Consider the following 14,613-nt stretch of genomic DNA (forward strand, 5'->3'; position numbering starts at 1 on the left):
GGTACAGATGAAAGTAATGAAAGGGTAGTTTTTCCATAACAAAATACCATATGTTCACATACATTTGTAACCGAATACAGTGTAATAACATGGTGTAAATTTCAAGTCTCATTTGATGATATTATATTATACAATATTTCATTTGTTATTCATGATTTTTTTGTGAAATATGCATTTAAAAACTAAAGGATTTTGATGGGTATTGGTGTTGTGCTAATATCATAAAATACTTATGGCCCTATTTTTAGAGATCTTTAGGCGAGCCCGGCAACCGTGCACCATACAGCTTGATTTAGGGCGTGTCTTTGCTATTGTAATGATGGGAAAAGTGTGGCTTGCATGGCTTGAAATGTACAAAAGGCATGTAGTAAGTCTCTTTATTAATCATGGGTGTGTTTTTTTGGGGGCAACGTGCTATAAACCAATCAGCGTGTCTCTCGCCATTCCCTTTGAGAGCCAGGAGTAGTCGTAGACTTCGCGGATTGCTATTTTAATGGCGGCCTGGGAAGGTGCTGTAGTGGTGGAGTGCCTCATCTCTAGAATAATGGTATTTTATTTTGTATTCTGTTTATTGTTGATGTAAAAGTTTGCATAGCTGCTGTGTAAGTAGGGCTGTACGAGCGTTGAGCTGTACACGCCTTTATTGACAATTCACTGCCAAGATAGCAATGAACGCCTAACTGTTGATGTCTGCCTAGGTTGTTTTCAGTCAGTGGAGCACCTGTGTTTTCCAGTGCTGAGAAATTTACCTGAACTTTACCAGACCACCACGCCCAACGGCGCAGATATACATATGAAACATCAGTTTCATAGACCCTAAGATAGAACCCTGCGGGATTATTATTAAAAGATCATAGTAGTAGTGCATTAACAACATGATCAATCACAGAATTATCAACCTAATGGTCAAAAGGTTAAAGAAAAGTATTTGGTATCACAAAGGAAAGAGTATGTGATGTACAATACCCCTGTACGTAACTCACCATCATCACTGTCCGCCAGAATGACCACCTTAGCGCTAGGGAAGCTAGCTCCCACCTGACCTCCCATGGGCATGCTCAGCGACACGTTAAAGCTCTCCTCTTCCTCATAGAGCGAGTCGTCAATGATGATGATCCGACACAGCTTCTCCCGCTCGTCCTTGTCGAAGCGCAGGATGCTGGTGTGGTCTTCAGGCCGAGTGATGTAGTCGGAGTAGGAGAGCACGGTGCTGGGGATGGTACCGGTGGCCGTGTCTGAACAGAGAGTGAGAAAAATACATTTTAATGGATTTAACCTTGTAAACGTCAGGCTTCAGTAACTACTATCAAACGAATGTAATCATGAGAATGAGGGATGGATATGAAAATTCCTCTGCAGTGACGGCTTAAGCATGTCAGAAGAGTTCTGACATTAAAAATCTTCAGTAGTTTCATTTAAGGCACTATAATAACGTTATAACAACCTTTAGAGAACACTTTATTTACAAGTTTACAAATACTTTAAAGAAAACAACAAATAAACTAAAATGCATTAATAAAATCTGATAAAATTATACAAAATTATACAAAAAAACAAATAAAACTTGTGTATGTAAATAAAATCTAGAAAATAAAATTCAACAACATGCAATAACATTTATTATATTTTTATATGAGATAAATGTACAACTTACTCCAATACTAACCTTAAACTCCACCTAAAACACTATTTCAATTGAACTCAAATTCTAGGTTTTAAACCTAACCCTAAGCCTGTTGTGTGTTTTAAAGGTTTTAACTATGAGGTTAAAATCTTAACCCTAAATCTTAACCTTAACCCTTATACTAATCCTATTTTTAAACCTAGCCCTTATCCAAACTCTGAGTTTAGATTAAATCACAACTTTTTGTTATAATCCTTAATCCAACACCGAGTTTAAAAGTTTAAACCAAACCTTAAGCTTGTTTTTTTAAGCCTATCCCCTAAATCTGTGCTTTAGTCCTAACCCTAACCCTACGTTTTAAACCAAACTCAAAGCCTAACCACAACCCTAAACTTGGGCTTTAATCCTAACCCTAACACTGTTGATAATCTACTGAGTTTCTCTAGACAGCTTACTAATAATTAGAGCATCTGTAGATGATCTGCCGAGGACTGTCCAAATAACGTGGGATTAAAGCTTCATTAAAAGAAATAAATTGAGAACCTGAACGTAACTCAATTCAGCACAGGTCACGAGTAACTGTATAACACACTGCCGCATCACTGACTGACTGCATAACCATGACCTGACTCTCAAGACAAGATTGGTACTACAGTCTTAGGACTGACCTTGCTGTGTGTAACAGATCACCATAAGCTCCTGGCTTACATCTCCAGACCTGCGTACAGGAACTAGTAGCTCACCAATGTCCTCCTCTATCAGATACTCGGCCTGAGGGATGAACACAGTGGACTCTGCGACAGATAGAAATGGACAGAGCACATTAGCACATAATCACATCACAAGTCTACACATTTCCTACTTCTACACAGCTCTGCCATCAATGATTACAGCGGTATCAGGATCATTACTCTTAGCACCAGCTAAATCACCTGAGACGTTTATTCTTACCATCACCAGGGTCCACAATCTCCACAGTGGCTTTGTCTGGGTACTCCAGAACTGCCATGACTGGTTCAGACAACTGGATCTCAAAGGTTTCTGAGGTTTCAAACTCCTGATCAGTGAAGATCTTGACCCTCCAGGTGGCCGTGGTCTGACCTGGGTTAAACTGGACCTGCTTTTGGGCTTTACCACGGAAGTCCTTGTCCTTCTCAGCAGTGCCGTCCTTAGTGGCGATACCTGGGAGAAATTAAATTCAGATGCTGCTATGTGGGGAAAGTCATGGATCTCAAAGAAGTATTTGATTTATTTCATTTAATTTCCAATGCAATAAATAAATAAATAGTAAACAGCACATTATGATTCTCTCATTGAGGAAGACGTTTACGGCATTTAGCAGACGCTCTTATCCAGAGCAACTTACAAAAGTGCTTTGCTATTTACCCAATAAAAACCTCAGCTAGTTTGAAAAGGCTAAAATATAAGTTTAGACTCAAGTCAGTAAGGTGACCACTCTGCTATCCGCCCAAGTACTTTCAGAAGAGGAGGGTCTTCAGTCTGGGTTTGAAGACAGCGAGCGTTGGACTCTGCCGTTCGGACACCCAGGGGAAGCTCGTTCCTCCACTTCGGTGCAGGACAGAAAAAAAGCCTGGACGCTCGTCTTCTGTGGATTTTGAGGGATGGCGGGTCGAGCCGAGCCGTACTTGAAGCTCAAAGGGCTCTTGGTGCAGATCGGCTTTTGACCATCACCATCAAGTATGGAGGGGCTGGTCCTTTCTGGGCTTTGTAGGCCAACATCAAGGTTTTGAATGCTGTATATATAATGGAGCCATTTTCACTTTCATTGACCTTTCATTGACGTCTTTGACCCCCCAGTAGTTACACTATTGATTTTAGACTTGTACTTTTTATTTAGTTATTAACTATAAGAAGTTGCACAGGGCAGTTCAAGCAACAACTAAAAGTCTAGTTCGTTTGCTTTTACCCCTTAACACTCTAGTAATTACAGAGACTTGGCTATTCTTTGGGAGCAGAAGTTTGTAGTAACACATTTGACCCACCGGCGGCCTTTTTAAGGGGTTAAATTAACTGGTTTGGTTTGGGGGAAATACTTACTGATAAACGATGTCTCTCCCAGATAGCCTCTGCGCTTGAGAGTCACCTCCAGGAACTTTGCGTCCTCATCCACCAGATAGTACTCCTTCTCCAGAGAGATCCAGGCCCAGTTTAAGCGGAATGGCTGTGGCTTCAGCTTGTTGCTCCCTGGGTGTGTGATGAGCCACATGTTAGGAATAAGAAACACAGCCTTTATGGCACACTGCGATATAATACGTGAAACCAATTTAAAGGGGGGCTTGAATGTCAAACTGTATTTTCCATGGTGTTCCTCCTTCAAAAGGAAGACCTGTCCAAGTAAAACAGGGCTGTAAAACGGGCCAATTCTGATACTAGGCCAACTGGCTACAATTTCTTCAGCTAGATGATGACTGCCCACCATGACAACTAGACACTGAGAGGATCCAGAAGGACACAACACATCCAGTTAAACTCTTGTCTCGTTCCTGTTACAGTTATAATTCTTCTAGATATGCTATGCTAGGTTAGGCTAGGCTAAGCTGTGCGTATACTGCAGGACGTCTTGGCAACATTTTGGGAGGTCCTACTTTTTTTCCTTTTATAAAAAGGAAAGCACAGTTTCTACAGTGTGTGTTGACCCGAACAAAGGTCATTCTATGGCACCTTTAACTTCATATTCAGCATCTCTGCATGGGCTAATTTTGATCTTCAGTTTTACATCTGTTGTCCCAATCACGGGCCCAGCATAGGTTTCGAATAGATTACTGTGGCTAACCCTTGGTGGTGACTGGGACTGCTGGAGACATTTGACCCTTCCCTCTGTTCACACCCGAAACCTTCACGCTTATTACCTCAATAAGTTCACCCAACCAAACTCTTGTCGTGCTTCTCCGGTTATAGACTTAATGTGTGTGAGAGCCACACAAGCAGTTCAGCAGGTCAAAACCTGGAGGGTGGCGGGTTGTTACTCAGGTCCCTATGTCTTTAAAAGCCAGACAGGCCCTCATACTGTGGAGGGTAACGGATGTTTCTCAGTTCTCAGTTTTTTGCTGCTTCTGAGTGAAAGCAGGGTGTAAGTCTAGCCAGGTGTCAGGCTGGTGCCACAGGTCCAGACAGTCGGGTTCAAGGGTGGAAGTGATGAGGTGACGGGGCAGAACTGAACAGGGAGAAGGTTCAGTTACTACTGTGATCCTCAACCGTGACAGCAGCAGAGGCAGGAGAGCCAGGGGAGGTAAGAGTGACCCCTTGTCTGGGGGTTTACCTACCCCCCACAGCTTTGCTATTTAGATAGTGAAATTCCATGTGTGCTGCATTCAGCTCCAGATTCATACTTAGATTAACCCTAAAATTAATATTCAGCTCATCTACAGACTTATGAAGCACTCTTAGAACTGGAACCTTTCCATTATGTGGCAAGACTTGGTTCAATATCACTCAATTGACATTCCCGACAGACGGCAGAATGTGAGTCTTTATTATTTAATTATATGTTTAATGTTTACATTTTGAACTTTGGGTGAAAACAACTGGACTGTGAGCACATAGGATGTCTAAACATAGGGTGCTTTCCACCCCACATCACAGAATGACCTCACAATCACCAGAATGTCAGAGGAAGGGACATTCAAATCTGCCTCATTATCTCCAATGCTCATATGTTACAGAACCAGAAGTATCTACCATATCACTCCAAAGAATCCTTTTAAGTTCACTATATGTCCAAATGTTTGTGGACACCCCTTCTAATGAATGCATTCAGCTATTTTAAGTTGCACATATTGCTGACACAGATGTGCAAATGCAGACACACAGCTTGTCTAGTTCCCGTAGAGAAGAAGAATAGAATAGGACTCTCCGCAGCAAATAAACATGAACCTGTTGGCCCTATGCCGCCTAATTCCAGGTGTGAGCTAGATCTACCTACATCCTCAATGAATGCAACTGAATCCTCACAACAATGCACCAGAAATCTAGTAGAAAGCCTTCTTCCCTGGACAGTAGAGACAGTTACTTCAACAGAAGCAGGATAACCTCTTTTATCATCCTTGGTTTTAGAAGAAACAATGAATGAACAGGTGTCCCAATATTTTTGTCCAAAAAGATCTTTATTGTTAAAACTGTTCAGTTACTGCTATTAATTTTTCCTATAGAACTGTGTGGTTGTGAAGGGTATATACTTATCCCTTAGATCACTGTGATACCCTTAAAATGGACATGGACACTGGATGCAATAGAATTTTTCCTGTAACTGAAATTCTGGAGCATCCCAATCTGGGCCAGTGTTACACTAGGTTTTATTTATTTTTTATTTTTTACATCTTTTCATCACATCTACTACATTAATTGTTTATTATATGTAAATAACATATAATGAGAATAAGAAACAAAACGTTGCATTTTTTTGTGTTCTGTTTCAGCTAGTCAGCAAGTGGTCATTTGGTGCATGTGGTCATTTGGTGGATTTTGGACACATAAGGAAGACTAACAACAGCAAAGCTGATCTCGTGTTTAGACGACAAGTAGGAAATTATCGGCTTAAGGCAGGCTTTTTTTCAGGAGTAAAGTCATATTATTGAGATACTACAGCAGCAGCTGTAAAGGGGATAATTGTAACTGGACACTGTGGTCTTGTCTAAACAACTGTAATAGAACAACATATTTCATCACTGAAATAATGCAAAAAACGGTGTATTTCTAAAATGACTTCATAGGAGAACATTTTGTCATGTTGGAGCATTTCCGATGGTTTCATCATTCATCATGAATTATGGACAAAATGTACAAAATGCACAATTGCCAGATTCACATTATATCAAAGTCAGCAATGGCAAAAATGGAAATACAGTATAAATAAAGTACACAATGCTAAAGATACTAAAATCACTTACTTATTTGAAAAAGCTTCGTAAATATAGCAACTACAGTGTTAACATCACTATCATGAAGCGCAGTGCTTTACAAATTCTGTTTCACTGAACATCTGAGGCTAAATGTAAATGTGTATTAGTTAATGCGTCTTTAATACAGGGCCTAAATCATTTAGGATCTTGTAGCAGACATGGCTTATGAGGCATGCAGCAGTGGCATGATCCAATTTCCAAACTGACTGGAGTTGAGCTATGATCTTTAACGACTTTGAGCTTATCCTTTATCCCATTCTGACTTTAAGCCATGCCACCTCATGACTCCCATTATCCCCAAAAGGAGAAAATAGTCATCCTCGTTAGGGTCATTCCCTCTGACACTGGCTGTCCCGAGGCTCTTAAGTCAGGATTATCTCAGGACTCATTGCAGTAGATGGCCAGAGGACTTCTAACCTGCTCTTGGGTTTTAGGCAGTGAAAGACTGAGGTTATTGAGGCTGTAATAAGAGGTTAGAATTTTGTCAAAATGTAGATGACATGTAGATTTTAATTTTTTGGTATTGTTTCAGTATTTAAGCTTCTGCAGATTTTTAGTAATACTTGTATGTCTTTGTTAAGATCTGATTGGAAATTAAAAGGCTTAAATTTTGATCAATCCTGAAATGGTCTAACCAGGAATTTCTATATCTTGTAATTGTACCATTGGCAGGTCTAGACAAGTGAGATTTCCTATTGGTCAGCCTTATTTTACCACTGAAATAAACAGAAGAGATAAATCCAGTTTGATTTAAGTGAAAGTGAGTGAGTGTCTATCTTTACACATTTCCCTTTTCCTCCTTGCACTAGCAATGCTCCCGGCACTACAAGGGTGAGGACTTAATACATCTCTCCTCCAATACATGTGAAGCCAGCCAATGCCTCTTTTTGAACTGCTTGTTGTGCCATAATTGTTGTGCCATAACCGGTCCCCCAGTTCCACTGCACCAGCCATCAGACATCTGTGTCGGCCAACATTGCTTAAGAGTAATGAAGGGGGAGAGCATCATCTTCCCACCTGCATAGAGAACGGCCAGTTGTGCTCTTTCTGACTCTGGCTGCTGATGGCAAAGCAACATTGTTCGGGATGTGAACCCGTAACCCCCAGGGCATAGTGGTATCACATTAAACCCCTCAGCCACTTGGAGCCCATTTTATTAATTATAAATGAACAGATCAATACCTAAATGATGGTTAATAAATTCAAAATTTAAGACTTAAGGTTTATGTTTTTTTTTTTTTTTTACATAATTATATGTAACAACAAATGCTTGATATATTTATAAAGGACTATATTATATATTAATGCTGAAGCACAGATTTATATGTGATACTATATGTGGTAAAGACTTTCAGATCATTGTTTAGATAAAAGCTGCTTTTCATATCAGGGAAGTTATTAAAAAAATAGAAATTGCTCTTTTTAGATGGTCATCTAAGGCTGATCTACTGCCCTGTGTCGTGCAGACCTTGGCTAATGGCCCTGTATGTTGTGGATACCTTTGGGAAGATTGTGCCTGACATTGTGTCTGACATGAGGGCAGGTAAAAAAACATAGCATCTACCTCCAAACCTGAGACACATCTACGTCCAGTGTAGACAATCCACCTGCATTTCCTTCACCTTTGCCTTCTCAGCTGACAAAACCTAGCGCATCTACCTCCAAACTCAAGACTCGTCTACATCCAGTGCAGACAATCCACCTGCATTCCCTTCACCTTCGCCTTCTCAGCTGGCATGACTCAGAGTGTTCAGCTATGTGAGTTTAAAGAAAGAGGGCTGGAGTGTGGATATAGGTGAGAAGAATAGAAAAGGCCCACTTCCTGACAACTCTCTCAAAACACAGAGCCAAAAGGGCTCACAGAGACAAAACAAGACCTAATGGCATTCGCCACTGCTGAAAACCAAACACAGGATCACCATGATGTGTAGCAATGGATTTCCCATAAGCTATCCTTCCACTTCCCATTCCTTCCCCAAGGGTTAGGAAGCTTCTCAGTATGGAATGAGAGCCTCATCCTTGAGACAGCTCAGGTGTCCGACAGCTCAAGCTAAAAATATAGGAAGCATTTATCATATATACTATATCCCTGCCTGCTCTGCATTCCGTCAGGGTGGTTTGGTGCTCATAGACATGCAGGATGAGAGTTCGTCCAAAACAAGCTGGAATGCTAAAGTCATTAATATTAGTGTGACTACCGTTTCCCTCTTAGCACCTCTTAATCCTATTGATGCAAATCAGATGTAAATCAGTAATTGCCTTCCAGCTGTAAATGCCACATTGTCTATACAGGATTGGCCAATCGGGCCTACTGGACATGTGTCCAGGCCCTGAGAGATAGTTTGATAAAAGAAGAAGAATTACAGACCATCGAAGACATGGACAAGCTATTATAACACGAGTCAACGAATGCAAATGATGTAGCATCCAATCAGTTGAGAGGATACTGATTCAGTACTCAGTAATCAGTCATAACATTAAAACCCACTTCACAGGTGAAGCGAATAACATTGATTATCTAGGGGTGGGATATACAAATTAGGCAGCAAGTGAACGGTCAGTTCTTGAAGGTGATGTGTTAAAAGCAGGACAAATGGGCAAGCATATCAATTTGAGCCAATTTGGCAAGAGCTAAATGACTGGGTCAGAACATCTCCAAGTCATCAGGCAAATCTTGAGGGCTGCTCCTGGTATGCAGTGGTCAGTTCGTACCAAGGTGCTCCATAGAAGGACAACCGGTAGACTGGCGACAGGCTTCTAAGGCTAACCCATTTAATAGAAAAGCTACTGTAGAACAAAGTGCTGAAAAATGTCAATGCTGGCTATGTCCTGTAAAATGTATTTCTTGATGGGTCAGAGCTGTTTTGGTGGCCTCAGGGTGACCTACACAATATTAGGTGGGTGGTTTTAATGTTATGGCTGATCTTTGTGTAATAACTCATTCAGAAGTGTAGACAAACATTCAGTAGAGGGAAATTCTGTGTATGTGAGTGTGAAGAACCTTTTATGTAAAAATTAATTAATCAGTGGAACCAAAAGTGGTTATTCTATGGCATCACTCAAAGAGACCCTTTGTAGCCCCCTTTTTTAAGTGTGTATGTTGTAGGGTTATCTAAGCTGTGGAAGAAAAACTTGCGAAGTAGTTCCTTCTACAGAAGAAAACCTTTCTTGGGCAGGCTGCCCAGGTTGAGTATGAGTTGATATTGAGCTTAGTGAGTGTGTATCAGAGGATTATCAAATGAGCGGCGCTCGGACAAAAAGCTCTCTTTCAGCCTGGCATCCGGCGGTCAGCCTCAGTGGCCCTGTCACATTCCTCTGGCCCTAGATAACGCCGCATTGTCTACAAGATTATAGAACATAGGTCCACTTTTACCGAAGACAACATCTCTCTGTACCACAAGAAGCATGTGTATATAGAACACTACAGAACACTGAAGAAGTAAATGAGAGCTGATAGAACTGAAAGAAGAATGGATATGGGTATGATTGATAAAGGGACCTCGGACAATCTTATAAATCAAGAGCAAAAGACTTGGAGGGATTATTTAAATGATGTTAATATCTGGTCTATAATTATGCGTTTAGCATCTGATCCTATGAGGTGTTAAAAGACAGGGTTGGGTTACCAAAGTGGATTTAAAAATAAGAGCTGTTGAAAAAAAAAAAAAAACACACACACACATGCCGCTATCTTCAGCACCCTGACAGTATACAAACACTCACAGGGGTCCACATGCTGTATTTCAATTTCAGCAACAGAACATGGGACCGACTGGATCAGAGGCCTCTCAGTATTTACTTAGAGTTAAGGAATAAGCAGGTTTTATGAAATATGGCATTAAATAAGGGCATTATCTGCCCCCCACATTAAATGCTCTTGGCACTAATTGGGCAAGAGAAGACAGCAATAACACTGTGATGGTGATCAGCAGACCTGTCTTAATGTACTTTTGAGGCATTTTTACGTGTCCTCAGTAAAAGCCAAAAATCAGAGCTGCTAATTCTAATTAAAGAAGGTTGTTTCGTTTGGAAAAAATGCAGAAACCTTAGTAAAACCTTTTAAAACTGTATCAACATTTAAAAGCACTGGCAGCATAAAAAGTGAAAGTAAAGGCATCCAGATATACAAGTACTACAAGTAGTGCTGTACATCTCTCTGCTCTCATGCTCTTTGTTTGTTTTGTTCATTTGTATAAACCCTGAAAGAGATTTTTTTGCATCTCTGTTCACCATATATAAGACTGAGTCACATCTGACAACCATAAAATATTTAATATTGAATTCTGGGTAGCACTTTATTGCAATAAACACACATTAGGGACTTATTTATAGTCTTATTTCTTGTTTTAATAAATTATTTTTAAGCTTTATTCATTATAATCTTTATTAGTATATAATTAAAGGTCTGTTATGTAAAAATCTAATAAATCTACTTGGTCAAAAACTACTAACTAAGATCTTAATAAACTATTAGCCTAGGTTCCTTAAAGTAAAGTGCAACCAGATCCTGTTTTGCTTTGAATAGGACATGCTACAACACTCAATGCAAGAACATACAAAATGGAACCCTAAGCTAGATTTTAAGCCATATTGCCTATTATTAAGATAATAAGACCTAATATGTAATCAATTATTAACTACTATTCAGAAAATACTATAAAACTAATATTATTAACATTATTAAGGGTGTGATTTTGAAGTGTGGGCCCACATACAGGCTTTTAAAGGATTAATAGAAAGAAGGAGTGTATGTTCAACAAATGTTCATTTGTTGATGACTTCCTGTGTGGCTAAACATGTTTGTAAACATCGGCCCCAGACTCATTTAGGTAGTATTTTTTATAACTCGATAATGGTGCAGGCAAATGAAAATATTGCAGTAAAGCTGGTCTTATAAATGAGGCCCATTGCCTAAAAATACGACACATTGTCCAGTTTCAGTTTGTCAACAGAATGAGGCGTCACTGTCAGGGTGATCGTGGTGGTCAGAGCTGACAGTGACTTTGTGCTACTTGCTAAACTGCTTTTACAGCCCCTATGAATGACAGGTGGTGTTTGACTGTAGCTTTTAGAACAGGGCCATGGAGGTCTCCGTTCTCCTCCAACTGGGCACTCCAACCCCACATTTGGCAGAGCTCACCCTTTCTTCTCTTTTTTTTCTCACACTGCAAACACTTCCGCTGGTTTGGAGATTCCAAGGCGCAGAGACTGACAGCTGTACCCTCTCTCCCATCCTCTCCACCCCAACCCCCCACCACCCTCCCCACCCTCGCACTCTCCTTTTGTCAGCTTTTGTTTCTGCAGTGAAGCAACAACTGAGGAGGACAGCAGGCACTGTCTGGGTGGGCCGAAATTCGCTGTCATAGGGTTCTTTCAAATCGTTAAAAGGAGATTTGTATATGGGAGAAACCAAGTTTCACTGGTAACTTTCACTGGTAACATTTCGTTTCCTACGAGAGTGCACTGTCCATACACTCCAGTGAGTACCACGGCTAAAATATGAAGGCTTTAGCGGGTAAGAGGGGCAATAAAGTCACCTTCCCAACAAGGCACCAGCAAGAACTAGAAGATCTAGTCTCAACGAATGCACCCAGGAGTCTCAGAAGGCTATTTATGGTATTTATGAGTGCAATAATGTACAGACAGAATGCAAGGCTAAGTAACGGCCACATTACCAATGACCTAGGGCCCTCTGGTCTTTAATAAAACATAGTACAGGAATAGAAGTCAGAACCGCTAAGGTCTGATTTATGGACAAATTTACAGCAGCCTTTACAACTAACATTTAGACTGGGTGGCAACTCGGGCAGATCAGATTACCTTGATATTCCAACGGACAGTAAAAATGCTCCTGGGATGAAATGTTTAATAGGTGGTACACCCGAAATTACATGTGCAGTAAACAGCTTCATAAATTAGTCAGATTTATGCTAACTTTAAATTAGCATGCTAATAGCCCACATAAACGAAAGCCTGCCTGTCAGGAGATTTGAAGGTTGGGCCTTTTTCCAGATATGCCCAAGGTGCAGTCATCCCTAAATATCGCAGATAATGTTTTGCCACATGTGCTTGGCTGTGAAGTTGAAATAGCTTACTCTGTGCTAACTTAGCGCTACCATATAAATCGTCATATAAAAAGAGATTTGCCAAGATTCTCTGGATAGCTTCCTGTGGGCACCTAAGATTGAGGGCATAATGGAGTCATCATAAACATTTAGCTCATTATAGAATCAATATAGTTTCATTTTTGTGTTTTGTTCATATTTGTAGACGTACATTATATGTCCAAATATTTATGGACACCTTTTTAATGACTGCATTCAGCTACTTTAAGTTGCACACATAGCTTGCCTAGTCTCTGTAGAGAAGTATTGTCAATACAATAGGACTCCTAGAGCACATAAACAAGATTAGCCTACTGGCATCATACTTCATGCCAGGTGTAGCCTAAAGGGGTTTAAAGCCCCCCAGCATTGAGCTGAGGAGCAGTAGAACTGTGTTCTCTGGAATGATGATGCCCCATCAAAAGCCTAGAGTACAGAGAGTTACTCCAACAAAGGCTGGGTCGACTCTTTTTAATAGCAACGAATGAGCATGTGTCCCAATACTTTTGCCCATAGTGTACAAGAAGATGAAGGTGCTCAGAGATATTTCACGGATGATTCAACAGTGATGACAGCAGGTCAGGGCTGCATAGAGATACGGAGGGTTCATAGTGATGCTTGAGATATCTGTCGGCCATGACCTGTTGGGAAATACAGTCAAACTACACAGTAGAAATCCACAAATCTCCCTCACAGAGTGACCTCTTAACCCACATTCGGCTGGCTATTGGGGGCCAGAGGCATGGGAGGCCCAAACTAATGAGGACAACATTTACTGCCTGCAGAATGATGCAAGGGTAAGCAAGAGTGCCTGTATAAGTATAGTACTAAGAATATCTGCTCAGAGTGACCAGGCGGGCAATAGCTCCCACTCATTTCTCTTTCCATTTATACTCAGCATAGCACTCAAGGCCATGTTAGGTATTCCACACATGGACATGTGCATACTGTAGTCATCACAGTTATCTATCTATCTATCTATCTATCTATCTATCTATCTATCTATCTGTCTGCCTGTCTATCTATCTATCTATCTATCTATCTATCTATCTATCTATCTATCTATCTATCTGTATATCTGTCTGTCTATCTGTCTGTCTATCTATCTATCTATCTATCTCTCTGTCTCTCTGTCTATATGTCTATCTATCTGTCTATCTATCTATCTATCTATCTATCTATCTATCTGTCTGCCTGCCTATCTATCTATCTATCTATCTATCTATCTATCTATCTATCTATCTATCTATCTATCTATCTATCTATCTGTCTGCCTGCCTATCTATCTATCTATCTATCTATCTATCTATCTATCTATCTCTCTGTCTATCTATCTGTCTGTCTGTCTGTCTATGTGTCTGTCTGTCTATCTGTCTGTCTGTTTATCCGTGTATCTGTCTATTCATCTGTCTGTCTATCTGTCTATCTGTCTATCTATCTGTCTATATGTCTATCTATCTCTCTGTCTATCTGTCTGTCTGTCTATGTGTCTGTCTGTTTGTCTGTCTGTCTTTTTATCCATGTATCTGTCTATCTATCTGTCTATATGTCTATCTATCTCTCTGTCTATCTGTCTGTCTGTCTATGTGTCTGTCTGTTTGTCTGTCTGTCTTTTTATCCATGTATCTGTCTATTAATCTGCCTGTCTATCTTCCTGTCTATCTGTCTGTCTATGCATCTGTCTGTCTGCCTGTCTGTTTATCCGTGCATCTGTCTATTTGTCTATCTATCTATCTATCTATCTATCTATCTATCTATCTATCTATCTATCTATCTATCTATCCATCTGTATGTTGTCTGTCTCTTAAGTACATTGTTTAGTTTTGTAATGTCCTTCTTAATAAAACACTGAAAGAATAAGATCACTATAATTGTCCTTCACTAACACACTTCATACTACCATGAACTGTACTGAATCCATATAAGTGAGCTGATCCCCAGGCCTTGGGTGATGGATGATGGGGTG

General features: G+C 40.3%; 1 protein-coding gene across 1 annotated transcript in view; it reads right to left on the bottom strand.

Moving 5' to 3' along the window:
* The window catches only part of frem3 (Fras1 related extracellular matrix 3), a 48,734-nt gene that overhangs the window by 20,181 nt on the left and 13,940 nt on the right, over window positions 1-14,613 (bottom strand). The window contains exons 3-6 of the mRNA XM_072677133.1: window positions 3,683-3,829; window positions 2,576-2,806; window positions 2,293-2,418; window positions 984-1,235 (exon numbers count right to left, since the gene is read on the bottom strand). Of these exons, the coding sequence (XP_072533234.1) occupies window positions 984-1,235; window positions 2,293-2,418; window positions 2,576-2,806; window positions 3,683-3,829 (756 nt within the window). The remainder of the gene's footprint in view (window positions 1-983; window positions 1,236-2,292; window positions 2,419-2,575; window positions 2,807-3,682; window positions 3,830-14,613) is intronic.

This window comes from Salminus brasiliensis, chromosome 4 (genome assembly GCF_030463535.1).
Source record: "Salminus brasiliensis chromosome 4, fSalBra1.hap2, whole genome shotgun sequence".
In the NCBI taxonomy this organism is placed as follows: domain Eukaryota; kingdom Metazoa; phylum Chordata; class Actinopteri; order Characiformes; family Bryconidae; genus Salminus; species Salminus brasiliensis.